The 27979-nt window shown below is 46.3% G+C and overlaps 1 protein-coding gene across 21 annotated transcripts; it reads right to left on the reverse strand.

The window, feature by feature from the left end:
- TPM1 (tropomyosin 1) lies at nucleotides 1-27833 on the reverse strand. 21 transcript variants are annotated; one of them, XM_045059202.1, is made up of 10 exons: nucleotides 27581-27828; nucleotides 26650-26775; nucleotides 26323-26448; nucleotides 14276-14409; nucleotides 12068-12185; nucleotides 10690-10760; nucleotides 9853-9928; nucleotides 9347-9409; nucleotides 8996-9065; nucleotides 1-890 (listed from the first exon to the last, which is right to left on the reverse strand). In XM_045059202.1, exons 1-10 carry the CDS (start codon nucleotides 27692-27694, stop codon nucleotides 808-810), a joined length of 981 nt encoding a protein of 326 aa, XP_044915137.1. In that variant the 5' UTR covers nucleotides 27695-27828; the 3' UTR covers nucleotides 1-807. The 21 variants fall into 21 exon arrangements, with proteins under 21 accessions (XP_044915137.1, XP_023111035.1, XP_023111032.1 ...); XM_023255258.2 differs by lacking the exons at nucleotides 1-890; nucleotides 26650-26775 and adding exons at nucleotides 5895-6086; nucleotides 7507-7585 and having other exon boundaries at nucleotides 27581-27788; XM_023255267.2 differs by lacking the exons at nucleotides 9853-9928; nucleotides 26323-26448 and adding an exon at nucleotides 10359-10434 and having other exon boundaries at nucleotides 27581-27833.
- Nucleotides 27834-27979: the final 146 nt, after the last annotated feature.

Raw genomic sequence — 27979 nt, forward strand, 5'->3', positions numbered from 1 at the left:
TTTAGAAAATGTCCTACAATGTGCATTTTATTCCATACCATTATACAATGTTTACATATAGTTATAACTCTTAAGAAAATGATTTTTCTTTACCAATTGTACGTAGTGCCTAAATCTTTCACTTGAACATGGAGAAATGGAGAGTGGAAGTCCACATCGAATGCTATCCTACAAGTTGTAATGAGCCGCAGGTGTGCCAATGAGAAGGCCCTAGAAGTCTTAAAAGAGCAGCGTGCCTTACAAACCCTTGGCGTTAGTGAATTCAGGCATACCGGATCCGCAGTCTCATCTCATAATAAAACTCAAGACAAAATAAATTAGTGTCGGACAGGATTCTAAATTGTACAATATTGAACGAAAGACCACAGTGGGACCTTTTGTTTAAAGTAGCACCAATCCACACCTGATTGCGTTTTCAACATTAACCTTCCTGTTGATACATCGTTGGCACTTTGAGTGGAAATCTTTCTGCTTTAGTGAGGATTCCTAGACTGGCTGAGTATACTGTGTTGCAAAACTCTCTACTAAGTGTGGCAACGTCAACCCGGGAAATGGCACATTTAAGTCATTACGGCCCTGCCATGGGCTCGCCTTGTCTGTGTGTATGTGTGTGTGTTTTCCCCAACCCCTGACCTAGCTGGTATCTTGTGGATGTTTCTGTGACAGTGTAAAAGTAAATAAAAATGCGTTTAAGGGGTTTCATGGTAAGCGTGGTGTTTCAAAACAAAACAAAACAAAACAAAAAACAAAACAAAACAAAACAACAACAAAACGACATGAAAGAGTGTGGTCGCAGCTAAGGAGGGTTCACATGTTGTTTAACTCCAGTAAAGTCTGATCCAGCATCTGGTGCATACTAAGGTTTTCTTCTTTGGCATGAGCCACTTTCTCTGTGATGGGATTAGAAAATTAAGTCATGAATAGTTGCACTTTGGACACAGAGGCGGTTTGTACATTTAGGCAGGCAAACATCAGTCACAAACAAAGATGAGATGATTAGGACAAGGCATGCTTGTAAGATACTGCTCATTTCCAGACAAGGACCTACAAAGGGAGAAGACATCTCTGACCGAAAGGGACTAGAGGCACAGCAGGTTCTCACAGAGCAGTCAGGGGAACCTCCACCAACAGGCCACTCTGAACAGAGCACAGGTGGGGCTTGGTGAAGGTCCCCCGGCCGTATGCCACAGGGACAGCGACGGTGCTTGCAGCACTCAAGCTACTTATGGCAGACATTTCTGAGTTACAGGCAGTTAAAGATCTGGGAGCTGTGTTTAACACAGAAGACAGAGATGATATAAGTAGATATGCTGACAACTTTTAAAATGATTTATTTCTGTTGCTCATTAAAAAAAAATATCCAAGTTTCATGCACACTTCAGTAGGACATTCTCTTACTATTCTTATATTTATTATTAGCATGACATTCTCACCAGATTCCAACAACACCATTAGACGGAATAAAAGCATACCTTTTAGACAATCAGGGACTTCTGACATGAGCTCCTGTTTTCAAAAGCTATTTTGCCCAAGCATAGGTACATTTAATCAAACGCTATACCAGATATTAAGAAGTTAGGAATATGAATATGTAATAGCAATATATATATATTATATATTGCATCATATATAATATGTATACGTATATAGTTACACACTCCTTGGCTTTGGCTTTCTAACTTAGGCAGAACTCATTCTCTGTGGGAAACAGAAAACAATTTTTGGTCCCCATTCTGTATCAGTTCAAACAAGAAGAACTGCGATTGCTGAATTGATTGTTATAAATATTTGATCCATATACATACACATAACTTTACCATAAAAGCAGTTTGGGGTCTAAAGAGAACTTAATTATTCCAGATTATAAGAGGAAGAAAGACGCAGATGAAGCCAGCCTTTCTGCTAACTCCCTCCATGTACGATTCTGCAGAGAGCAAGTGCTGTCGGCCCTATTAGCTGAAGGCATGGCAGTCCTGGACTTCCTGCCCATGGGCTCCATTCCTAGAATTCAGCCCAAGTTCTTTCCCACTTAAGTTTAATCCTCATTCAGGGCCAGCTTTAGTTGGTTAGTTAGGCGGCGGTTTTGCTCAAGTTGCTGGTAGAGTTGATCTGTACAGGTCAGCAAGCAGGTTAGCAGAAGAGAAGAGGCAGAAGGAAGACAGGTTAGCCAGACGTGGTGAAAGAGTTAACAGAGATCCCTCAGGTCACCTGCCGAGCAGCTCACCCTTACCCAGTGGTCGTCTGTCTCGTGCTCAGGAAGGATGGGTGGGAAAGGCCTGATAGACTCAGGACGAGCCAGGATTTCTCTCTTGGTGGCCAGGGAGGGAAAGGGAGTGACAGGGGCAAGAAAGAGAGAGGGGGAATGTTCCTCTTGCACCTTACTAAAACCCCTAGGTGAACGGAGCCGAATGCAGTTCCTGGCAACAGCCTGAGGAGCCAAGGCAGGGGGTCATGGTGGAGACCTTACAGTGAAACTTGACCCCGCCCATTTTGCCCACCTCTTTCCGGAACCCCTTTCACTTGCGCTCCAGGGACTGGCTCTCCTTTCAGGCAGAACCAGGAGGGCCGCCCACCGCCCCCCCCTCCCCCCCCCCCCCCCCCCCCCCCCCCCCGGCTGCCTGTGCACTCAGCTCTTAAAATGCAGAACTAAGCTCCCTGTCGGTCCCCCAATCACCACCATACAGGGTGCACTCTGACCTCTCGTCGTTTTGACACAGGGTGCTACACTACTCAAACAGCACAACAACAAACCCGTGTCTCCACGCACAAGTGACGTAAAATTCATTTGCCGACTTCTTGAAGAGAATGGCGTTCGTGTGTGGCGCGAGATGGAGGCGTACAGCACGGACAAGACCTCAAACATCCACCAGGCCACCGGCACAGCATCAGTTTTACACACTGGCGTCTAATCTGCTCATGCGCTAGGGAGGCCAACTACAGGTTGTCAGTCTGTATCTGATGGCCCAGGGGATGCCCCCAAAATGACAAGAACCTGGCATTTACCATGAAAAGTTGGAGGAGATACGACTGGTTCGAATGACAGTGACAACCTGGACCCAGAAATTCTACCGACCGATCTCGAAAAGCTGACAATCCTAACCCCAGGGAGAATGAACCCATCCAGCCTCTGGACCCCAGGGGTGTTGGGAAATTAATCAGTTCTTAGGTCAGCTTTCTCTGAGAAGTGACAGAAGATGGGGAGGTGCTAGGTTGCACTATGCTTTCTAGCTTAGAGTGTCTGCTACTTTGTCCTCTTTGCTCATCCTCATTTTCTGGATATTCAAAACCCCGGTCAAATGTCACCTCCTCCAGGTAGCTCCAAACATACACCATCTAGGAGTTTGGGCTCTTTTCACTCCTCTACCTTCCAGCAAAATGGCCAGCTCATCGAGGGCAAAGAACATTTTGGGCTCAGCTCTTCACCACCTCTCCGCTGCCTTCCACAGTGTCCTGCAAAGGACACATGCTTGGGGGTTGCAAATTTAAACCCCACTGGCAATATTACCGCTAATGCAGGGGGGCGATCGCCACGGGCAGGCAGGTTTGGCCAAGCTGGAATAAAAGAACTTTGGAGAAACCCTAGAGAATCCAGGAGGTCAATGTAAATTCAGCTTAAATGACGGCTGTCCCTCCACATCCCCCTCTGGGCCTGCTCCACTTCAGCTGTCATGGAGCTGCCATGCCTGGGTAGACTGGGGGCAGGAACCGGAAGTGGTTTTACATTCGCAAGTATTTTCTGCTCCTGTCCTACCTCCCAGATGTCTGGAGCCTCTAGTGCCCAGACTCAGGAATGCTTTCTGTTTGGTCCAACCAGGTTCTTGAAGCAGCTGCAGCTATGGCCTGACTCTCTGAACTAGAAACCTGGACGCCGACAATTTCTTGACATAATCAAGGTGCTATTTATCCTTTCGTGCACCCCTACCTCCTGGGGCTACTCCAGATTTGCCTTCCCAATGCAGCATTTTCCCGTTTCTCCTTGTAGAATGTGCTTACACAAAGTATGAAATTCTCTGCAAAGTTCCCCCCCCCCCCCCCCCCGCCAAAACAGATGTGCTTCCAGAATTAACTACACATCTGCTCAGCAGAACTTGGAGACCTGTCATTTTGTCTATAGCAGGGAGTAGGGGCACTCAGAGAAGGGCCCCCTTCTATTACTAGGAAGTTAAAAAAATATATGACAGGAATCACAGTCAAAAGCAGACCCAAGGAGCTTTAGGGGGAAAAATCCACGAAATTATAGAAGGCTTTTTTACACTCTCAAGGGAGAGACACTGACTTCCAGATTCCAAATTTTACAAAGTCTACTACACCAGTATTAAAATGCTTTAATTTATGGCCCTCTTAAAGAGTATTTTTTCTCTACTCTGATGTCTTTGTGGAGCAATTGACAATATTTTCAGTTTGTCTACATTTGAGTATAGTGGTATATGTCAACACCCTCAGGCTAACAAAAACAGATCAAGATCACTCACGTTTAAAACACAGGAGAAATAGAGCCAGACTGCTGAGCTGCAGAAATGTTGGGAATTAAGAAACAAAAATCCACATCATTTTAAAGTTCTAATTTTGCAATTTCTTTTAAAATCATTTAACCATTGGCGCGCCTGGGTGGCTCAGTTGGTTGGGCCACCGACTTCAGCTAAGGTCATGATCTCTGTTTTTGAGTTTGAGCCACGTGTTGGCTTTGTGCTGACAGCTCAGGGCCTGGAGCCTGCTTCAGATTCTGTCTCTCCCCCTCTCTCTACGCCTCCCCTGCTCACGCTCTTTGTCTGTCTGTCAATAAGAAATAAACGTTAAAAAAAAAACTTTAATCACTTAACCATTGTTTTTAAAGTAAAAATAGTGAAGCCTAAATAAAAATATAACTGTATTCTGGGGCACCTGGGTGGCTCAGTCAGTTAAGCGTCTCTTGATTTCAGCGCAGGTCATGATCTCACCGTTCGTGAGTCCCAGCCCTGAGCTGGGCTCTGTGCTAACAGCATGGAGCCTGCTTGGGATAGGGATATCCTCTCTCTCTCTCTGTCTCTCCCCATTCCCCACTCACACTCTCTCAAAATAAATAAACTTAAAAAAAAAAAAAACTGTATTCTGAACAATTTCCACTAATTACACTGGCAAAAAAAGAACCAACCCTAATGGTTATACTTTAATAACAACTACAAATGAAAAAAAAAAACTGCTATCATCACAAAGATTATGTATGCACTACTCCTAAAGAATACAAGAGGTCCTTACGGGCACAAAAATGAATCTTGACTTAAATGTAACCATATGTAGAAAACTTAAGATGTCATCTCATGATCTAAATGAAGGTGGTTAAGTAATGAATATACTTTTTAAAACTTTAACTGTTCTTTGTGCTGTAAAGGAGGATCAACAATAATCTCAATAACATTGGCTCCAAGTTCCAGTATGTGAAGTCCCAGCAGTGTGGGACGGCTGTGGAGCCTTCGTCAGAGCCTTGTGTTAGTTAGCTGCAGCCCCACGAACAGGGCCAACTCAGCAGTGACACATCTAACTACACCTCTGGCAGAGGAAGGCACTGCTCAAGGCACACCTGCCACTCCAACAAGCAATGTGCCCTGTGTGGGTTCTCAGTGAGGACTATACACCAGCACCATCACAATCTCAACAAAACAAAACACCCCACTCTTTAATCTTTGGAAACCAAAACTCTGAGAGGGACCCACGCTTGAGCATTTTTTAAAAGTCCAGTGAGGAACTAGTGCTTTACCAACTTTTAACATTCATGTTCAGAATGAAAAAAAAAAAGGGTAGCAGCCAAAACTAAGCCTCCTATGTGTGAGGCAGATTTGTAGTTTTATTTATTGTTTAGTTTTGTTGAAACTGAAATGTCAATAAATAAGAAGTAAAAAGAATAGCAAACAGAAATAGCTTACACAGTGTTTATTTTACACTGAAATGAGGAGCTTCTGTACAATGGAAAGCAGTGTGCCTGGCTCTCAGGCAGGATGCTAAAAGAATGAGCCAGGTCGGATGGAGAACAGACAAACCGCAGAGCTCAGAGAGGTGGGACAGCCAGCTTGATGAAGGGGTCTCAGGAGAAGTGAAGCAAAGAAACTTATCTGCATGAGGAGAAAAGGTGGGAGAAAAAGAAAAAAAGTGGCACAATGGAAAAAAGGAAAAGCAAACTAACAGATGAGAGCAGCACTTGAAACCCAGGCAGGAAGCAGACATGCAAAACCCACTGCCAGCCGCACCTGCAGGAGGACGTCCCTCCTCGCCCACCCGTGTCTAGACCCAAGGCCAGCACAGGCCCCTCTGGGTGATGGTCCATCGTCAAGAAGGCCCATGAGTAGAAATCAAAAACAGGTTTTAAGCTAACTCACCTTTCAGAATATTTGAGCATTCTTGATGCCACAAATTTTCCCTATAGAATCACCACATTTAGCACCAGAAAAGACCTAGAGACAGATGTTCTGATTCACCCCCGCATTTACAAACGAAGGAAGAGAGGATGGAATTCTCTCTACTTTCCATGGTGACAGTCACGTCTCTAATGGTGATGTGGAAATTCTATAGCCTGTAAGGCAGCAGGCACATGCCACACTCTTTACGCTACCGTGTTCGTACACGGGTGGGTCTGAAATTTCCAGCTTACGTGGAATTCAGCGCTATATTATTAGAATGAAGAGAACGCTCTGTGGAACACTCCAAGTTAGAATTTAGAGAGGCAGAAGAAGTGTAACACTTAGGTTGGGTTAGCAATACGTGGATTAGTTGTGAATGATCGAAGTTCGCGTGTGAACAAGGTATCTACTCTCTCACTGCCTCACACAGTTAAAGGTGAGCCATTAACTGCTTAACTCATACTGTGTAATCGGTGTCTTGTATCCCAATTCTTTGACACCAGCTGTGGTGTTCACTGTGAATATTTCAATGCCTTTTATTTAAACACAGAAAATTAAAGCCTCGGTTATTCAGCAGATGAACGATTTCTCTCCAGAATTCTTACAGGTGAGGAAGAGATCATCTCTCAACCATTCCCTAGGCTGTACTGGATCAATCTCCTCTCAGATCCTCAGTAACCAGACACTTGAGGGTTCCTTAAGTGTACATTTCTTTTACCAAAAATGATCCTATTGTATTTAATCGAATCTCGGGAAACCGATCTTTGATATTTCCGGGGAAGCTCCTGCACCACTGTGTAGCCTTCTAGTTTTACTTGAGCCTAGTTTAATTTCCTAAAAGGGTAGTGCTCAAGCCATTCGTATTTCAGTTCACTGCTTGGTGGGGACAATCTAGCTCAGAGATCATGAAATAAACACATTCTGAAGGGAAAATGATGTGTATAGACTGACTTAATCTACTCGGCTCTTCTATTAGTAGAATGTGAGCAGACAATAACTATCCTAGATTATGCAGAGAGAGCAAACAGAAAGGTGTGAAGATGGAGATTCTGGAGGTACAGAAGGCAGCAGCGGTGAGTTTATCATATTAGCGTGAGGGCACGGATGTGAGCAGGCAGGGTGGATCAACATTTACATGGAAGTCATATCGTTGAGAGCGTGGTCCAGCTCCTCGCTGATGGCTTTGTACTTCAGTTTCTGAGCGTACAGCTCGTCTATGACCAGGAAGTGGAAGGCAGAGGTGCAAGGGCATGGAGAGTGATCAAGAGATGGAGGGTGAGCGAGGGTGGCATGGACACCATCCCCACACAGCAGCAAGAAAAGGGCAATGCATGAAGGAAGTGATGCCGCAGCAGGTGGCCAATGCAGGAGGCGTGCGTTTTGTTTTTAAATGAATTGAAACAAAAACAAAAAGAACAAAACCCATTAGAAAATAAAACAAGAAAGACTCAATACGAAAAATCATAACAAACAGGATTGGTTTCTCAGTAAATCATGTTACACCCTGAATACAACCACAGAAGGCCGTCTCCTGGGTAGGTAATAGAATAGCTTTCCTTTCTATAGCTATATTTTAATTCCACTGGAGTAGTCAGCCATCTGCAACTCTCAACAGTGGAAAAAATTCCCAAGGGCAGTGTTTTGGAAGAACAATTTGTGACTCTGTAATCCTTATCTGGCTCCGCCTTCAAGCCACTGACTTCCTGACCAAACCAGACCACTGGGATGTCGGTTTCTTAGTGTCCTGTGAGCTACTCCTTTGGTCTTCTCACTAAGCTACCCTGTTACTGGCCCACGAGGTTTGAAAAGCGAGGACAGCCACACGTTTACGGTGGGGCTCTTGCCAAGTCTGCAATTTAGTTTTTGTAGTGATGAAGGTTTCACACTTTGCTGCACTTTGGCAGACTGGTTTACAACCACCTGTCATTCTCTCTTCTCCACTAGCTTGGATGCCTTCGCCAGCCCCTTCTGCCTTTCTTATATATTCTATGCATTCTCCTTTCTTTCCTTTTCATAGCTGACCCTTCACGAGCCTCAGAGTTCAACATTTAGGATTTCCTTGAGACAAAGGCAGGTGTTACTAAAACAAAAACCTAAATATCTTAGGAGAGAAAGGCTTGAACATAATCTCAAAAAACAATGTCCTATTACCCCCACCCCCCCTTTCAGAATATAGAGCATTTACCAAGATATTAAGGACTTAAAACCACAAGAACCCAACTGTTACATTGAATTCACACTTGAAAGACGAGTTGTGTCTAAAAACGAATCCATGCCACTCTGACAATTAGGAGGTATCAATAAGCAGAGAATACACTAAGTCATTCTCACCTAACAACAACAAATAAACCTGCCCCACTTCTGCACAGTGTGAAGGAAAGCTGGATGGCATCTGCCCTTACAAAGAGACATGCCTCATCTGGTGGCTAACAGTCATCTGGAGAGCAGAGGACTCAGGTCCAAGAGTTTAAGAGCCACAGAATGGAAACCCCAAAGGACAGGCAGGAAGAATGTGCAAGAGCAAAGAAGTATATTCAGGAGGATGCACTTGGATTGGCGAAGTGTTCCGCCAGGTCAGTTTTCAACCATAAGGACTAAATTAAAAACAAAACTTAAGATCTTACCTTCTAAGTCATCAATGCTTTTCTCCAATTTAGTTACTGACCTCTCCGCAAACTCAGCCCGAGTCTCAGCCTGTAATGATTCCATTTATTTTAGTCAAAATCGGGAGGTTTTACATTTCTGGGAGCTACAAATACAGGGAAAACTAGAGAATCAAAATCAAGCACAGCACCCATAAAACGGGTCTGAACACTTCAGTCAGTCACTAGCACAGCGCACTAACTCCAACACCACCTTTGAATATTCCTGACTTGGATCACCATACTTTTGAAATGAAGAGGCCCTGACCAGCTTTATACAAATGGACTCATTTAAAATCCAGTTGGCTTCATCTAAAACACTCATAGTATTACCTCCTTCAGCTTGTCAGAAAGGACCTTGATCTCTTCCTCGTATTTGTCTTCCTTCTGCGAGTACTGTAATTAGAAAGAGCGTTCCAGATGTCAGGCTGCAGCTCACTCTATACTCAGGTCTTCTAATACAAAGAAAGCGCCAGCCCAGCCAACAGATGTTGAGGATCCCTTAGGAGGTAACGGAGCCTCTGGTATCAAATGGCACACTACAATACATTCTCTGTTTTCTTGCCTATTGTTTTACATGGGATAAGAACAAGATAACTTAGCCATGTGGCACTTGGTTTAAATTGAATTGTTATAGACGAGTCACATACTCAACATAAAAGATGTTCTCTATTAAAAGTGAGAATCTGTTATCCAATAACCATCAGGAAATCACCTCAAAATCATGCCATTTGCTAAACAATATGCTTTCGTCAGCAGGGCCTCAGAAGAGAAAAAGGATGGGTCTTTCGAGCAGCTCTTAAAAGATGCTTCTCCCCCACACCATGCTCCTGGCCTACCTTCTCAGCCTGAGCCTCCAGTGACTTCAAGTTGTTCGTCACAGTTTTCAATTCTTCTTCAAGCTCGGCACATTTGCTAATGTTTTCGATCAGAGGCAGAAAGGGTGGGAGACAAGCCCAAGGAAGGAGGAGAGAAAAAGGAGAGGGATGGGAAAAAATGAAAACCGAGTCCCAGAGAACAAAGGGCTGCCTTAAAGTAGCCAAATCATCAGGTATTAAGAAACTCAATTGTGCCGAGGACACTGCCTCCTTAAACTTGCACCAGCAGAAAGGCAGGGTGACAAAAATCCAGTAATTTTGGAGTATGATAATTTGGCTTCTTTTTGGCTGCACCAAAGAGCATTTTGAAGGAAAAACAAAGGAGTTTAAAGGACCCAAAGAAAGCACTTAAAGCAAGACAGAAGACAGCAGAGGGTGTCGTTATACCGAACGAACCAGTAGACACTGGAAGCTGAAAGGCGTCTGGGTTGCAGTTAAACCTAAAACCACACATGAGCCATCAGTACCTTATCCTCTGCAGCCATTAATGCTTTCAAGGTCTGATCCATTATTCTTAATTGTTCTTCCAGCTGTCGAACTTGGCTGTTAGTGGACACAGGAAATGCACAAGGCCATTCTCAAAATCAGTGTGCAGGTAAGGCATGCAGTGATACACGCATTCATACAGACACCCCACACAAGTCCTCCGTGTTCCGTGCTCGCAGCTCATCCATGTAGATGAGCACAGGAGGAGCCTGGAGCTGAAACAGGTCAATGTGCAGCTGCCAGAAGGTCATGCTGTTTAGTCACTGCTCTGTAGCACCCCACACACAGCAGACCGGCACCAGGCCCGCTTACCTTTCTGAGAGCTCAGCCCGCTCCTCCGCACGTTCCAGGTCACTCTCAATGATGACCAGCTTACGGGCCACCTGTAGCAGGACAAACACAACACACACACACACATACCATGGGGCCAGCAAGCTTTGAGTACGGGGGCAGGACACGGAGGTGGGTACTGGCCCCACCGGCCCCTACAAGTTCTTATCGACAAATGAGATGACCCTCTTTCCCGTGGATGGGAGAGAAGCAACTCGCTACCCGGAGGGCCAGGGGAGAGCAGACCACAGGCTTCTGCTCACAAAGACTCAGAGTCGCTCGTCTGGGGGAGGCAGTCTGATTTTAAGTCTGACTCAGGTGAAGTCCATTTAATTACAGGGCAGCCAGCCCAAGTGTGGAGGAAGGGAGAGAGAGGAAATTCACCATCTTGAAAATAGCAGAATGGTGAGACGAGATGCATCCGATGCTGTGAAGGTGGGGGCTGCCAAAAACCACTGAAAATAATCCTGAGAACTCTTATCAATTTAGAGCTCTGTACCTCAACCTCCTCTTTGTGGAGGAGGTTAAAAATGACAACAGGATACCAAGAGAAGCTAACTTGAGATGAGCTGGTAAGATGACTAATGGAGTCAACTCTGTATTTAGCAGAGGAAAGGACCTGAGAGCTTCAAAGGGATCCTTTGAAGCATTTCAAAAGTAGCAGGCATAGTGTAACCTGGAAGTAATAATAGTAATAACGATGGTGGTAAATAACAATAATAGAAAAAAGGAGTGTCAATGCCATTTCAAGACAGCCGTGACACATTAAGATAAAACTAAGGCAATAGTCATGTTAGCTCTGTTATCACAGGAAGTTGTTCTCATGGAGACATGACCAGAAGCTGATTCACCTGTGAACCTATCTTGATAACAGGATTCTACCACCTTGAAAAGAGAGGACACATTGAAAAGGGCCTCTTGAATCTACGCGGACTTTAGTGCATGGACTGTGTCCCTATGTTGCCTGAACTGGATGTTAGGTGAATCACACCAGGAAGAGCCGCCTACATAGTGACAGTACGAGAGGTTCTTTCCTCAAGTGAGGCCCAACTCTCCTCTCTCCTGGCCAAAGGTCTTTTGGCCTCCTCTGGGGGCTGCACAGCTGGGATATCACAGGGGAAGCTTTGGTCTTTCTCAGTGCTTTCTCAGCCCGGCTTCATGATAAAGACTGGGATGCCTTAGCAGGATCAAATAAGAACTGTTTTCTGGAGACAAAGGGAATCTGCTTCTCAAAACCACCCATTTCCACCAAGGAAGCAGATCGTTTCACTGAAGAACGCAAGGCTGTAAGCACTGCTTCCTGGCCCCCACCAAGGCCAATGCAGGGGAGTCTGTGAGGCTTTGGGCCCCAAGATCTGACCTCTTCATACTTGCGGTCGGCATCTTCAGCAATGTGCTTGGCCTCTTTCAGTTGGATCTCCTGAATTTCCATTTTCTCCTCATCCTTTTGGGCTCGACTTTCAATGACTTTCATGCCTCTGAAAAGGAAGACAAGCAGAAGACCCAAGGTTTAGAGGAGACCTCCGTGAACCCACACTGCGCTGCACTGGTCTGTGAGGCTTGGTGTAACTGGCAGACCAAAATAGAGCACAGGGCAGCTTTTATTTTCCAAACCATGAAGCAAGAGTTTCCAGAGCCGAAGGAAGAAAAAGACATACACTTCTCTGTTTATTGTGAACGAAACCTCACACTTTCGATACTGGTGAAGCTATCCAGGGATCTAACGTTAAATGAAAGGTACCACGTCAGGATCCTGCTTGAAACTGGGAGGCATGGAAACAGGAAAAGCCAACATGCTTTACTTGCTATGTAAATAATGAGATTTCTTCCTAGTTAGAACAAAAACAAATCTGTCTTCGCGTACTTCTTCCTACAAAGAAGGTAGCTGTTCTCACCCCATCAGTCACAAACGTAAACGTTAGACCGAACCATGTGAAGCCGCGGACACTTGACTATGTCAGACCTACAAAAATGACAACTTCATATGGGTCAACCTAATACTTTAGATGAAAAACTGTGAGTTTTGCCTTTAAGAGAATTCTTACATAATAGAGGTGTTGACAGAGAGATTGATGCCATCGTCTGTGCTGTCTCTGGATCTCACAGTGTTAAGTTTTCGAAAACGTAAATTGTTGTGGGATGTATTACAGTTTTATGGAATAAGTCATTTTAAAATGGGATTCATTAAAAAAATAAAAATAAAATAAAATAAAATAAAATAAAATGGGATTCGTTTACCAAAATCTAAGTAGGCAGTTCAGATGATGAAGTACTACAATATGTATCAGAAGACTAAAATTCTTGGCTTGTCTATAAATCCGCCGTGAGACTTTGGGCAGGCCACATCAACTTCTGAGCCCTCGTCTTCTCATTTGTAAAAAGAGGGGAGTGGGGTAAGTGATCTCTGAATTCCTTTTTTTCCTACAAAGTCTAACATTGCCAGATTGCTTTTTACGTCTACTGGCAAGTATATTTTAGGAAGAGTCAGCCACAAAACCACTGGCATGTGTGCACGGTAAAAGAGGACGAGTCATCTTAAGGAATTCCAAAACTCTTGGTTAGGGAAGAAACAATAAGCAGCAGTGAATAAGGAGCTGGACACTTCAACTTAAGTGCTTCTTTAATCTTCAAGGCTGAAATCACTCTTTACCCATGGTGGCAGGGTGCTCACTTCTATCGGAGTGAGTGGACAGAAACTCACTTCTATCAGAGAAGGAGAAATGGAAAGAATGACGGATTGCCTTCACCTGCCCAGGCCACAGCACCGATGCACACTCCCAGTGTTCTGAGCCACCACATTACTCGGTCATGCTTCCAAGCAGGAGAACTCTCCAGTTCAGTCTTTCTTGGAACGCTTCTATGCAATATGAATACATTAACTTGAGCAGTTGAACAACTTCTAGAATACACGGAGTTGTGCTGGGCTATATGGCCGTGGTATTCCTTTACTACCACAAAACTGAATCTTGGAGTAATAATCAGGTGGAGCCAGGTTACAGGGAGTGGGTTCTGAATACACGAGTATCCGACTATATTTACATGTGCACCAGTATCTTACCAACATTACTAAGTCCAAAACAATTTACTTTTGCAGATAATATTTCTGTTTTATCTGTGCTTCCTCTTCCACCAATTTGCTGGGTTACTTGACAACTGATAGTCCATGGTTCATTTATCTGGGCCCAGTCTCCTTGGCGTATTTTAAATAAAGTTTACCTTTTGGAAATGTCTAACTGCTCTGCGGTCAGCAAGAATGAAAGAACCAATAGTCATCCCTAGAATTTCTCATTTAAAGGTCCATCTCCCTCTCTGGACGATGAGCTCTATGAAGGCAGGAATAGGAGCTCTTTCTTCTTTGTAACCTTGGGATTTCAAACAGTGCTTTGTACACAGGGGCTCCACTAACGTTAAAGGAACAAACCTAGTAAAGTTATACCTGGGATCAACTGAGGAGACGATCCCACCAAGGCACTGTAAAATTGTGAAGCCCCAAAGATCAGAGAAGCCCTCCTGTTCCACCCGGAGGAGAGGCCTGTGCAGAAAGGTGGGCTGGGAGAGGCACCCTCACCTCTCACTCTCATCTGCTGCCTTCTCGGCCTCCTCCAGCTTCTGCAAAGCTGTTGCCAGTCGCTCCTGGGCACGATCCAACTCTTCCTCAACCAGCTGGATGCGTCTGTTCAGAGAAGCTACATCGGCTTCAGCCTAGGCAGAGACAGCGAAAGGCATTTCAGACTGGGAGAGAAAGTGAGGGCACTGCCTACAGGAAGTGGCTGAGTCAGAAACACCGATTTCTGACAGGAAGCCTGGCCGTGTGGTGAGCTACCTCTAAGTGCATTACACACCCTGGTCAAGTCCAGAGTTCTCGAAGACACTGCTACATTGATTTATATAGTGAACGTCCACACTCGCGTGTGTTAAGTCCACACGCACCATTCTCAGTGGAGAGAGGGACCGTTACCAAGTGCTCTCTCACTTGGTTCCTTTCTTCCACAGAACTCCACAGTGGGTCCCCCTGACTGCTAAAGGGGCGCTTCATTACGGCCACCTCACTCACGGGGGCTCAAGCACTGGGCAGAGACAAGACCCACCCAGGCTCCACCACATAGGAAGAGAGCAGTCCAGCCGGAAACCAGACTCAGGAGTCTGCATTCTCCTTCCTCCTGGCTACTTTCTCAAAGGAGTCTTAAAAGGAACTAAAGTATTTAAAAACTCAGCCTTTCTAAAATATATGCCATATAGACACAACTGCCCCTCCCCCACTCCCGTTTCAGTAACCCCTTTAGGAGAACTCGGTCATATGCTGGAACAGGGCCAAGACAAATTTCCCAAGTGTTCTTGAGATAAGCTTACTGGCATTTCTTGCAAGGTTGTTACAAGAAAAGTTTCAAACTCCTTAGGAGAAAGCGGTATAGATACTATTTTTATTTAGTATCTGTATCTAAATTAAGATGTTACTTTTCGGGGGATGCAATGATTAGCTGCTATCATAAGCACTTTTTACTGTGAGCCTCAGAACACTTGCAAGTCTATGATGATCCGTTACATAAACTTGCATTGGTGTTTGTTTCAATATTATGCCTGGAAGTCAAAGAGAGAACTTACTAATCAGGAACCATTTCCTCATCTGCAGCCACTGTGAATGTGTGCTTATCATGGGGTGAGAAGGTTTTCAGGACACCACTTTAGAGTTTTCTAAAAATTACCATACATACTTAAGGCATGCCAGTTCTATCCATATTTCTGTGTGCTTTACTCAGTTGGAAGCTTCCTACATGTAAGGAATCATAGTTCTCTGCACAGAAGGAATATGGGCTCAGTAAATGTCTACTGAATAAAATAAATAAGACCGACGTAATTTAAACAAAAGCAACTTTCTTAGCTCATGGACTCCTGATGTACACAGTCTGAACGGCACATGTAGTGAGAGGCTGTGATTATGGCCTTGAATGAAATGAATACAAGAACGTTCAGCTCTTTGCTCCTCTGGATTTGTAAAATTTTAAATGCCAAGTTTTGTCTGGGAAAGAGAAGTTATTAGGGCATCTCCAACCATGGTGAAGGACTCTTTATAAAAAATTCAAATACACTTTTATCTCGACAAAAATTAACTATGTAGTAGTAACAGGCTGACGGAGACAGGGAATAGGAGAAATGGGAAATGACTCTGAGGAGGACAATTTGCATCCATATAGGCCCACAAAGTAAATCCTTAGGAGTGCACAGCTAGTAATGGGTTCTGCTAAGTCTGACCGGCGAATGAGTATGTTTTTTTTCTAGAGGAGGAGAGAGGGTAATAGGGACAATGCATTTCTTACATGAAAGGAACTGTCGTTCTAGCCCTATTTCTTAAAAATTGGAAGGAACTATACATTAAGGTCAGGTCAGCTTTGTTCACTTTTTTTGTATTTTCCATTTCTAACACAATTCTATTCCTTTTATGAATGGGGCATGGTAGTGGGGGGTTGTCAGGAAACAAGCAACTCTGAAAGCTGAAAACAAAAACGAAGAGCAAAAACAAAAATACCTTAGTAGAAGGTCTAGGTCATACACTTGAAAGTATTCCTCACCTTTCGTTATTATTTTGAATATGAAGGCAAGTATCTTCGTTACAGGTGCTATGGCCAGAGAAATGTCAACATGATTTTCAAAATGTTTTCTTGTAGCCACCACACTCTAAGGTTCTGCTCTGTGTTTCACCTGGGCCCCAACCCTGAGGACTTTGTACTCACAGAAAGAACAGGGTTTATGCTCTGAGGAAAGGACCTTCCGGGTGGCAGGGCAGTCTAGGTCCCCAGCTTGTCATGTGGCCAGGGCATGGAGAGTAAGGAGACCATGCCCCCATGCTCATTCCTGCCTCTGTACACAAGATCTCCCTGCCTAAGCGGCCCCCGTCAATCTGTAGCTTCCTTCTTATTGCCCCTCACTCTAACCACTCCTTCCTTTAGCTCTGGACCCTGATATGTAAATGTCACTAACTCTTTCCTAGGAGCGTGTCGTAGAACCTTCGACTTCTTGGCACTATATAGGGCCTCATACAGGGCCCCCAAGCAACAACTGGGAACGGAGGTCCATTCTAGGAGCCAGGACCGTGCACACAGCAGACCTGTGGCTGGTTCACAAAATGGGTCTCAACTGTTTATCTGGAAGAGTCTCTAGGCATCATCCAGCAGTTCCCACAACTGGCTGTCAGAATCCTAGAAGAGGCGTATTAATAATGCAAACTTCCAGGCCCTATCTCCAGAAATTCTGATTCAGGAGGTCAGAGGGGAGGGCAGACATCTGCAACATAAATACGCAACCTATTCCATCCCTCCACCTTCCCGGCCCCACCATCCAAAGAAGCTGGCAAATCTTGTGGGAACCACTCTTCCAGCTCTCCTTTCAAAAGAAAGGAGAGAGGGAGCTTTGACCCACAGTGCTGACCCTGCTCGGGCCATACAGACATCAGTGGGAGACAAGACTAAAACCCCAGTTGCCTGGGTCCTCGTGTGTGGGCTCGGCCACTTCTCATGGCCTCCAGGGATCTCACAGCAGCCCTGGAATTGGTGGTTCTTACCTCTTACTTCTCTCTTCCTGTGTTAGAGTGACAAGTCCCCTATAGCCTCTCTCAACACAACTCACCATGTGACAGAGAGGCTTTGATGACAGGCCTAGGAGAACAGTTACTGTACTGCATAGCATCCACTAAACAAGCCCTCTCCGTCCCTTCAGAGATAAGGTATGGTATTCCACTGAAAACTTCACCAAGTAGCACTCATGGGTGACACCTCACAGGTAGACACAGAGCATCTGCCCTCAAGCTGGGAAGCCAACACCCACTGCCCCTGAGCTTTCACAGCAGCACGGGCAGAGGTGCTTGTAGGCTACAGCTGGGACCTGGGAGCAGTGTCTGGGGTACGTCTATCTGCATGTAAGCTTTCCCTGGGAAAAACCTGGACTCCCAGTGGCTTCTCAGGCCGTTCCACACTGGGATGGCCGCAATTTTGTTTCAGTCCCTGCAACTCAAGTTTAAGTCCATAAATTAATTAAGGAAACTTCTTACTCTTATTTTTACTTGTGTGTGTATATATGAGAGAGAGAGAGAGAGAGACAGAGAGAGAGAGAGAGAGAGAGAGAGAGAGAGAGAGAGAGAGAGAATATGAATGATTGAATATATGTGTGTGCTTTGGATTACGCTCTGTTCAAAAGGCCTCCAGCTCTTACCTTCACTAGCCTTTTATTTCTGGTATGTGTTTTCTAAGTTCTGAAGTTTATTTAGGTATTCTCTAAGGTTCCTTCATCACAGAACCTGGGTAGTCTACTTAAGATTTAACCTTCGGTTACCTCTGCCAGTACAAGTCCCCAGCCACATGAGTACCTGTTATTTAAAAAGCACATATAAACAACAAGGAGTGTGGGAAGGGTCAAGACTCCAGACGCAAATCATTTCCAGGCATGGAAATCACCCTTAGTGCGCTGGGTTGGCTTCTTCTAAAAATGTGTTGATAACTGCTAGTGGAGTCTTTCAGTTTGGGATGCTAGTTTCTTTTACTTCAAAAGTGCTATTGTGTCCCAACATGTAATGAGCTACTCAGAAAAGAGACTGCTATATTAGTAAAGGCTACCAATTATCTTCCTGCAGATCTGTTGTTAAACAGCCAGCAGGCACTTTGCAGTTGGGCCTGGCCTGTCCCTGCACCCAACCCAAAGGTACCAGCTACCTACACGGAAAACAAGGGTAGGCACACCGCTCTCCCAACCTCAACAAGGTACTATACAGAATCAAGGGTAGCAGGGCCACTTCAACACAGCAAACTATTACTCCAAATCAGATTTGACAGCAAACTTTTATGATGCCTACATTTTCATGAAATCCAGATGTTTTGGCCAATATAACTAAATATATATATATATACACATATATGTGTGTGTGTGTGTATATATATATATATATATATATATATATATATAGCAATGGTTTTTACTTTCAAAAAGTATTCTAGTTAAAACAGTCAAGAAAATAGTAACTAGGAGAGTAACATTATATTCTAAAAAATGATCCTCTGGAATATGTTTTCAAAGTCCTGCCTGAACCAGAGGGGAACATGGGATGACCAAAGGTCAGGCATTTTTATTTCATGCAAACTGTAGTTATACGGCGAAGGTTTCACCCAACTTGCTGTGTAAGACCAAGTGACTACAGCCAAGTTAAACTTCTGCCCTTATATGGTAAGGAAAGGGGAAAAAACCACTGATGACATTAAGGGGCACTCCCATGGATAATAGATAAACACAACCTCCTCTATCTGTGCCAAGGCCTATAATTTATGAGGCATATTTGTATAATGAGGGAGAACGGACATGAACAGGGCATTGTAGTGCCCTCGCCTTGCCTACATATGAAGACAGAAATCATGAGTGTATATTCTAGTCATTGCCAGCCTGGGGTTGCCAATGTGAACACAAAGCACACTCTTTTGAGTTTCCTGGTCTCAGAGCTATTTACCAACTTGAAAGTGGGAGAGGGTAGGGGATTTCTGTTAATTGGTTATTTCCCACGATTTAATAAAATTACTAGTTGAGAACCTACAGGACACATCTTTAAGTCTCGTTGTTTGCTGGATACCACCCAGAAAGGAGGAAAGACTGGCTCCTTCTTGCTACTCTTTCCTTTGATAATAACAAAAAACACACAAAACCCTAGTGTGTCACAAGACCTAGAGTCAATCATTATATCAAGCAAAGTATCCTCATTCCAACATTTTGAAGGGCCCACACACCTTGGAAAAACAAACCAGTAGGAAATAAGGGATAACCAAGTTTTCCAAGGTAGTGCTAGCCTAAGAGGGCCAATTAACTACAGTACGTCTGAACTTTTCAGAATCAGAATTTAGGGCCAACTCTCCAGTCAAGTATTTCTTGCAGCGGCTCATGATTTTGTCACTAAACCTGTATCCTTGTAGCTAAGAGAAACTGACTGCTAGCTTAACTCACAGCTATGTCTGACAACTACCAAGAGACCACCTTAAATTAACTCCCTCTAAATTACAGTTGCAGAAGTTAGGAACAACTCTCAATCTGCAATGGTCTCTTCTGACTCAGTCCTCAAACTGCTATCTTAAAAGGTTCTGGGGTGCCTGGGTGGCTCAGTCAATTAGGCACCCGACTCTTAATTTCAGCTCAGGTCATGATCTCATGGTTGTGAGATCGAGTTGTTGTGTCACCAGACTCTGCCCCGGGCGTGGAGTCTGCTTAAGATTCTTTCTTTCTCTTTCCCTCCCTCCCTCCCTCTCAAAAAAAAAAAAAAAAAAAAAAAAAAAAAAGTTCTGTGTCCAATCAACCTGGATAGAGTGTTTTCAAAATTACTTCCAAAAAATTCAAACTATTTAAACCACTTTAAACACAAAGCTTTGAAAAGAATGAAAGCATCATCTTTAGCCAGCAGGCCCAGGAAGACTACCGCTAGAAAAATGATGTACAAAAGAGAAGACATGTATAAAAGTAACAATATGCCCTTCATAAAATTAATCTTCTGTGTCTGACATCAAACACTAGGACAGGAGTCTATAGAAGGCTCTCCTGCAGAGGACTACATGTTCCCTTTCTGACGAGGGTGAGGGGAGTTCTATCTACTCACTTCCACCACTCATGCCACCTCAACCAAACATTTCCTCCAGTCCGCCCACATCCTCTCTCCATCAAGTTCCCAAAAGAAAAAAAAAATATCGGTTAAAAGCATTTATATGCAGTGCTTTGACATGTAGTGAAAAGAGTAGGCCATTTTCAAGACCCTTTGAATAGGTGGTGAACTGAAGGCAAAGGAGCAAAGAACAAAGCCAAGTGCTGTGCAGTTTTAATACCAGCTGACATTTAGCACTTACTCTGTTGTGTCAAACACTGCTGTCATTTCCTTACACATACTAACTCCTTTGGCCACCTCGACAGGTAGGCATTATTATTATCCACATTTTAGAGCTAGGGATCTGAAAGAACGAGAAGTTATTCTGCCCAGCATCTCACAGGGAGTAAGTAGCAGAAGCCAGAATTCAGATCCTGGCAGTCTGGGTCCAGAGTTCTCTTTCTTATCCATCATGTTCTATTAGTTCTAATGGTTCAAGGACAGCTGTTAGCCAGGCAGAGAGAGAACTGGAATCATTTTATTGCCCTGTCAAATTCAGACACATCAAGGGGATCTTTGCTGACTTGTTCTCAAGAAAACTGTCTTTCTTATTAATTTCCTGATTCCTGTCTGTATTTTCCGCCAAATTTCCTCTAGTTAGGCCTTCCTCCTAAGAGGACCCATTTGTTTCTATGTATTTTATGCAAAACAGGTATTGAAGTTTCTGCAGCCAGCCATATTGCCATTACAAACACCTAACCGGTAGGATTTACTCAACTCAGAAGAATGGGTCCGTATTAAGCACAGCTGGACACCATATTATGCTTGTCATAAAATTCCCAAGGTGTTTGAGTATCCTGATTTAAAACACACACTCAAAAATCAACAAATAGCAAATGCCTGAGCTACCTCTGAAAGCCTGTTCCTGTATGTTGGATACATTTGCCTTAGGAGAAAGGAAGGAAGCCAGGTATTACATTCAACATGGGGGAGGGGGAAGCCGGCAAGAGAATACACCCAATGATCGTTGACATGTAGCCAACTCTTCTCAATACTCGGTAACAAAGGAATATCTGTATAAGACCACTAGGGAGGAGAGATGGTTAATACAAAGGGAAAGGTAAGCGGGTCTCATACTATGCGTGTCATACATACATGTATGTCAGAGCCCGGCGCTGTCAATGTCTCAACCACCACAAAGAAAACCAATGGTCAACGGGGATGGTGGAGTTTAGCATCCCCCGGCCCTAAAGTCTGGCAGTGCCCCAGACTTTCCCTGTCAGCGCCCTTTCCAAAGGAACGGATTTCCAAAAGGATTTCCCTCTTCCCTCCCCACCCTTCGAGTAAATAATGCCAGCAGCGCAAAGTGCACATCCCGAGGGACCCGAGACACCCGGGCCGAACGCAAATAACCCCAAAATAGAGCCCTTTCTGGGAAAGCGCTGCTTCCAGAACCTTCTCAACACCACTCCTGCTTCCCCTCGGGGCTTTTACTTTAAACCAGCGAAGATGGAAAGGAAGGGCTGAAAGGAACAGGCAGGGCCCCTCCCTAGAGTCCGACGCCAGCTGCCCCAGGTGCGCCAGGTGCGCCCCTGGAGGCGTGGGGGCAGGGGTAGGTGGGCTCTGGAGGGCCCTGCACCGCTCTGTGGGCCCAACTGGGGCGGAGGCGCCTCTGGGTGGGGGTGGGTGGGCAATGGGTGGGTCCCTTACGGTCTCCCTCAGCTTCCTCTCGTAGTCCAGCTCGCGCTGCAGGCTGCCCGCGCGCTCCTCCGCGGCGTCCGCCTGCTCCTGCAGGCTACGGATTTTCCTCCGCACCGCCTCCAGCGAGCTGCTCCCGGCCATCGCGCGGAGCGGCGGCGGGCTGGCCGGCGGACTGCGGTGAGAGAGACCGGCTGCTGCGCTCCGGCCGCCGCTGCCGCAGCCGCACTCCTGAGCGCCCGGCCGCCCCGCCCAGGCCGCGCCGCGCAACGGCGGCGCCCCCAGCGGCCCAGGACCAGCCCGGAAGTGGCGGTCTCCCGGGCGGCGCAGGCGAACCGCAGGCGGGTGCGCGAGCGCCGGGGGCGGGCACAGAGGGCGGGGCGCGCGCCGCGGACCCCGGGAATATGCAACCCGCGTGAGACACTGCGCATGCTCGCGGCACCGGGGCTGTCGGAGGTGGTGGACTCGCTTTGGGACACCTGGAGAGATGGGCCCGGCCGGGAGGGAGGCCAGCGCGCCAGGGATTTTACTGCGATTCCTAGCGCCCCTCCTTGGCTCCGTGGTGACCCCGCGTAACGGACCTGGTTGCTAAGGGCGGTGGTGCCGCCTACTGGCGGCGGGAGTTCGCACTCGGGAGTTCAGAATTCCCAAGCCCAAGAGAGAAGCTGAGTGGAGGAGTTTGGGGCCTGAGTGTGTCCCCAGGACCTTTCCTCGTTATAAAGAACTACAGCACACAAGATCCCAATCACAACCACCTTCCTCTTTCACTAAACTCACGAAGTGAAAACCACTAACATATTGCATTAACCTTGATTAAACCTAACATATTGATTAAACCTTTCTAAATGCAGCGTTCCTAGGTAGGTTAGAATCCGGCTCCTAGAATCTCTCCTGGCTGTTGACTTTGGCCAAGTAACTTGCCTCTTCTGGGCTTCATCTATAAAAGTGGAATTAGTACCAGTACTTCCCTCATGGGGCTGTGGTGAGGATTATGAAATAAAGTGCCTAGCACAATACATTGTACATAGTTAACTCAAATGATAGCTTTAGTGAATAAATATGCAGGCACTGCCTTAAGAGTCAGGTGGGGGTCCATCACGGGCTGTGTTCTCAGGGCCACGAACCTCTTTGGGGCTCACTTCCCTTTCCATAAAAACAATCATCTCACGGGTCCCTTATAACTTACAAGCTTCTCTGGTTTTAGATCAGCCTCAGAGATCTTCTGGAATCTGACCAATTCTGGGCTGGACTGAGATGCCTTTAAAAGGCACAGCCATGAAGGCTATAGAACACTATGAGAGCCTTTGGCTACAGCTGGATGAAAACCCAGTCTCTGGGAACCGTCCTCTGCCAATTCTCCCATTTGGGCTGCGTTTTTAAACGCCTTCCAAATCTCATGGCTTTCTTCCTCACCTTTCTCACAGGAGGCCCTTCAAGTCAATTCCTGATGTATTTAAGTGTGGGAATAATGAAGAACAAACACATACTTGACAACCCCGTCCTCCTTCTCCAAAGCCCTAACAAGGAACCTCCTTTGCTTTCCTGATTCATTTTCTATGGACTTTGTCACAGTCTCCGCTGAGACTCTCACAAACCTCAGCATGTGCCCTCACGCCCTGTAGGTGGAGCCTCTCGCTTTGTTTCCACACAGTTCATCTGGTCAGGCGGGAGGTTACAACTCCTCCCCCAGAGGAGTCCAGACAGTGGGCTCCAACGTTGAAGGTGGAGGAAGGGGGCGCCAAGGAAACTACTGGACACTTGCAAGTGCTCTAAAGCAGCCAACTAATGACTTAATGTCCTGCTTTTCAAATACCTGGGAAAGACAGTTTTAGGTGAGTTCATTTTAATGCTGATGTCATTATACAAGAGTTTAGGACAGTTCTCAACCTTGGGTGCACATTTAAAAAATACTAATGCGTGGGTTCCACTCCCAGAGATTCTGATTTAATTGGCCTGGGGTGCAGTCTGGATTTGGGCTTTTAAAACCTCCCTAGGAGATTCTGTTTACATAAGGTTGAGAATCACTGATTTAGGAAGCAAAGACCTGCAAGGAATAAAGACTCACATACTGCAAATATCAGATACATCACAATATTGGCGAAGGGGTTGGGGGCCAGAGAAAAAATGGAGCCCTTGATCCCATTCAGCCTCATTTAGGTGGAACACCAAAAGTTTCAAAAGAAAAGCATCAGGATGCTTGCTACCTTGTGAATTACAATCTTTTAAGCTAGGAAGACCCTTCTTTTGGAATAAAATTTGTAAAGTATTGGTAAATATGTAGAAAAAGGTTCTAAGTAGTAGGAAAATGTAAAAATGTTTTTAAATTGATGAGTAATGACAGTGAAATGTCCTAATTCCAAATGTAATATGATTCTACCTCAGGAAGCTGACCTCCTATCTCCCGCTTTCTTTAGTGATATCGGTCTCTTCCTCCTTAACTCTTGATTATTTTTGTTAGGAAATCACTTTAAATATAGCATTTCTTTGCAAATGTTCTTCTTCAACATCCCTACACATTCCAAACAACCTACAATATCTTAAAAGTTCAATGATCAATCTACTATAAAAAAAAAAAAAAGTACCATATTAGGGACAGTTTTCCAGTAGGAAACCAAAACACAGTTTCAAAAAGCTCCCTCCCTTGCTAACCCCGCCTCCACCAAGGTGGCTTTAAATATCCTCATCCACTTCTGCCCCACTTCATTCCAAAGCTCCCTTAAACAAGACTTTTCAATAAAGACATGATAGCACTACATAGTTACAATAATTATGATCTTTTTTTTCCCTTTAAGAATTGTAGTCGCTTTTTTCTCCTTCAGTCTTACTAGGCTATTTTCAAATTCTCTGCATTCTTTTCCTTATAAGGAATATCTCTCCTTGATCTATCAGCGGCTCTTTTGAAAAAGCTAAATAAACGTCCTGCTGGAGAATTTGGGGGAGACAGACATCCTCCATTTAGCCTTACACGAAGCAGACATATGATCTACATTATACAAAGCAGACACAGAGTTATATGTGTTTTTTGGCTCTTTTTCTAAAGCCAGGTAGTTTGTAGCTTTAATGTTTTAGCTAAGTCAGTGCTTCTGTGAACCCCGTTTCCAGTAATCTTGATGTTCATTGAAAAAAGAATTTTTTTTTTTGGTCGATTCTAAATGTCCTATGTCTGGATTTCCCATTTGCAAAGCATGCTTGGAGATTACATTTTAAGCCTTTCACGCCACAAAAAGCCATTACTGGTTTCAAGGCCCAAGACCCTCCAGCAATTTGCATTTTACTCTCATACAAAAAATTCTGCCATTGTGCTTGGTAGTTCAACTTCTGGGCACAGCTTTCCCCGGTGCTCATACATTCTTGGAATTGTTACTAACTTCGCAAGGAATTCTTTCCTAATTGGGCCTCTAGCCTTAATGAGCTTCTACAATGGAATCCAACAGTGTGAAAAGAAGTCGTTCCTTTGGAAATCTAATGCTTGGCTTGACTTATGGAGCAGAAGAGACAAGCTCTTCAGCTAAAAAGATTCCAAAGGGCAATGGACAAAGTGCTGGTAGAGTTTTTGCAGTGTGTGCATCACCCCTGAAACTATGTGGTGGTTGTCAGAAGGCTGACAGGTGGGGGTGGGGCAAGCAGGAGGGGCAGGGGGCAGTTAGCTCACTATACCATATAAAGCACTGAGCTATATATAACTCCCAGGGTACTTTCAGGATCTAGTGCTGTCAGACTGCAGACCCAAGCAAGTATCATCTTCCCAGGCAGATCTTAAGGGCTGGATTAAGGCTTCCCTAGTGAGCAAGGAGGCCTCAAGTGTCTCTGCACCCCAACATCAAGCTCAGTCTTCTAAGTAAAAGTAGCACCATGTCATTCCTTCAATTTAGAGACCAGGCCCTCTGTACCCTGACTAGACTCACCATTGAAAACCAGGCATTCCCACCCACCAGAGGCTGCAAAGGAAAGAAAGTAAACTAGGCATTCTGTTTGCACAAACCTTGGTGATGACACCGCAGAGGTTTTCTGCCACCAGGAAGGCAAGGTTCACCTCCAGCATCCAATTTCAGCCACTCCACTCCCAGCTTCTCACCCACCCACCTCCACCCCCAGGAGTGGGGGAAAGAAGGAGAAAAAGAGAGAGGAGTGGATGAAGTATAAATGAACGTGTGCAATAGAAGTCTGAGGCAGCATCCAGTGCTCTGGGCCATGTCAGGGCTGTGTGCGGGTGTCCAGCAGGAAGAGGTGACCCTCCTCCATTGCCCCTTGGCCATTGTGGTGACCTCAGAGTGGCCACTGGGCAGGAGTTGAGGGAGATACTGTGTGCGTGCACTTACGTCAGTGGCCTTTTTCTCCGCCAGCTCCAACTTCTCCTGGGCATCTTTGAGAGCCTCGGAGTATTTGTCCAGTTCATCTTCGGTGCCCTTGAGTTTCTTTTGCAGCGACACCAGCTCATCTTCCAGCTGGGAGTTGGCCGTGAGGGACGGGGAGGGGTGGGGGTGGGGTGCAGCAGGCAGCGTGATCCCGCGGGGGAGGGGTGTGGGTGCACAGAACCAGAAGGACAGGGACAGCAGAGAGAGAGAGGGAAAGACAGGGAGGGAGAGAGAAAGAGAGAGACAGAGTTAGCCATTCGTGCGCCGTGCTGCGCCGCGCGCCCCGGGTACCTTGGCGGCGGCCTCATCCGCGGCCAGGAGGCTGTCCTCCGCCTTGTGCAGCTCCTCCAGCACCCGGTCCCGCTCGTCCTCCGACGCCCGCAGCAGCTTCTCCTTCGCCGCGATGTCGTCCTCCAGCTGGGGGGCAGCGGCGGGCGGGCGCGGGCGGCCGGCACGGACCGGGTGTTAGACACACACAACACACGAGCGCCTGGTTGGCTGCGGCCCCTCGGCTTGGGGCGCTGCCGACTCGGGGTTCAAGGGTCTCTAAGTAAGCTCTTCTCTCCTGAATATGGAACCGCACTGTGGCCCACCCTGCACCCCCACCTCCCGCGGGACGAGAATCCTGCCAAGGTCCCAGCGCGCTCAAGTCCACCACTGGGGGTGCAGAAAAACGCCCCAGTCTCCCTGGCTTTCGGGCCGTACTCTCCATTCTGTTCCATCTTTGTTCTTAGGAAAAACTTAATGACTCGACCCCCCCCCCCCGCCCCCACCTCCACCTCCCTGCCCCTTCCCCCTGCTCAAGGCTCTACCCCAGTTGAAGGTTTTATTCTTTCCCGTCAAAAGTCCAGAAGAACTTCTAACACTTTCTGGACTCGATTCACCCTAACCTGCTCGCCCCCCCCGCCCCCACTCCGGTCCAACACTGATCCCCGATCGTGAGAGTCAAGTGTCTCTAGGAGTTGAGAAGACCTCGCGCGGGCTCTGGGAAGCCGAGGAGGGAAATAAACGTCCCCGGACGAGACCAAAAAGTTAGCGTAAGCCTGAGTCTTGCTCTTCCCCTCCCCCTTCTCAGCTGCGCGTCCCCGGCCTCCCAGGAGTGGCGGGGTGGGGAGTGGCTCCCCTTGTCCTCGGGGTGAGCAGCCGGGAAGGGGTGCCAGGCGCTCAGGGCCCGGGGGCGCCGTGAAGGGCGGGGGGAGCGCAGGGCCGGGGAGGCGCAGACCTGCTTGCTCCTGTCCTCCGCCGCCTTCTTATCGGCCTCCGCCTGCTCGGCTCGATCCAAGGCGTTCTCCTTGTCGAGCTTCAGCATCTGCATCTTCTTCTTGATGGCGTCCATGGTGGCGGCGGCGAGGGGCCCTGGGGCTGCGGCGGGAGCGGAGAGGCGAGTGCGCGGTGGGGCGGCCGAGCCGAAGTGCGAGCGCGGAGCCGCCTGCTGCTCCCAGATATGTACTTTCCCAAGGGGGCGACCGCATTCCTCGAGACAGCCAATACTTTTTTGGAAAAGCTTTTTTCTCCTGCCCCCTTTCCCCCTCTCCTCCCTCCGCCCCCTGCTCCCGCCCCGCTCCTTCCCGCGGGGGCCGCGCGCCCATTCGCTGCCGCCTGCCGGCCTCCCAGTTGACGG

The sequence above is a fragment of the Felis catus genome, chromosome B3 (assembly GCF_018350175.1).
Source record: "Felis catus isolate Fca126 chromosome B3, F.catus_Fca126_mat1.0, whole genome shotgun sequence".
NCBI lineage: Eukaryota > Metazoa > Chordata > Mammalia > Carnivora > Felidae > Felis > Felis catus.

Excerpts from the sequence above, each read along its gene's own strand:
- TPM1 (XM_045059202.1), bottom strand. The coding sequence starts at position 27,694 with ATGGACGCCATCAAGAAGAAGATGCAGATGCTGAAGCTCGACAAGGAG. Across the intron at positions 12,186-14,275 it reads GCAGCAGATGAGAGTGAGAG|AGGCATGAAAGTCATTGAAA; the intron begins GTGAGGGTGCCT and ends CTTCCTTTTCAG. Across the intron at positions 9,929-10,689 it reads CGGGCTGAGCTCTCAGAAAG|CAAATGTGCCGAGCTTGAAG; the intron begins GTAAGCGGGCCT and ends CGAAAACATTAG.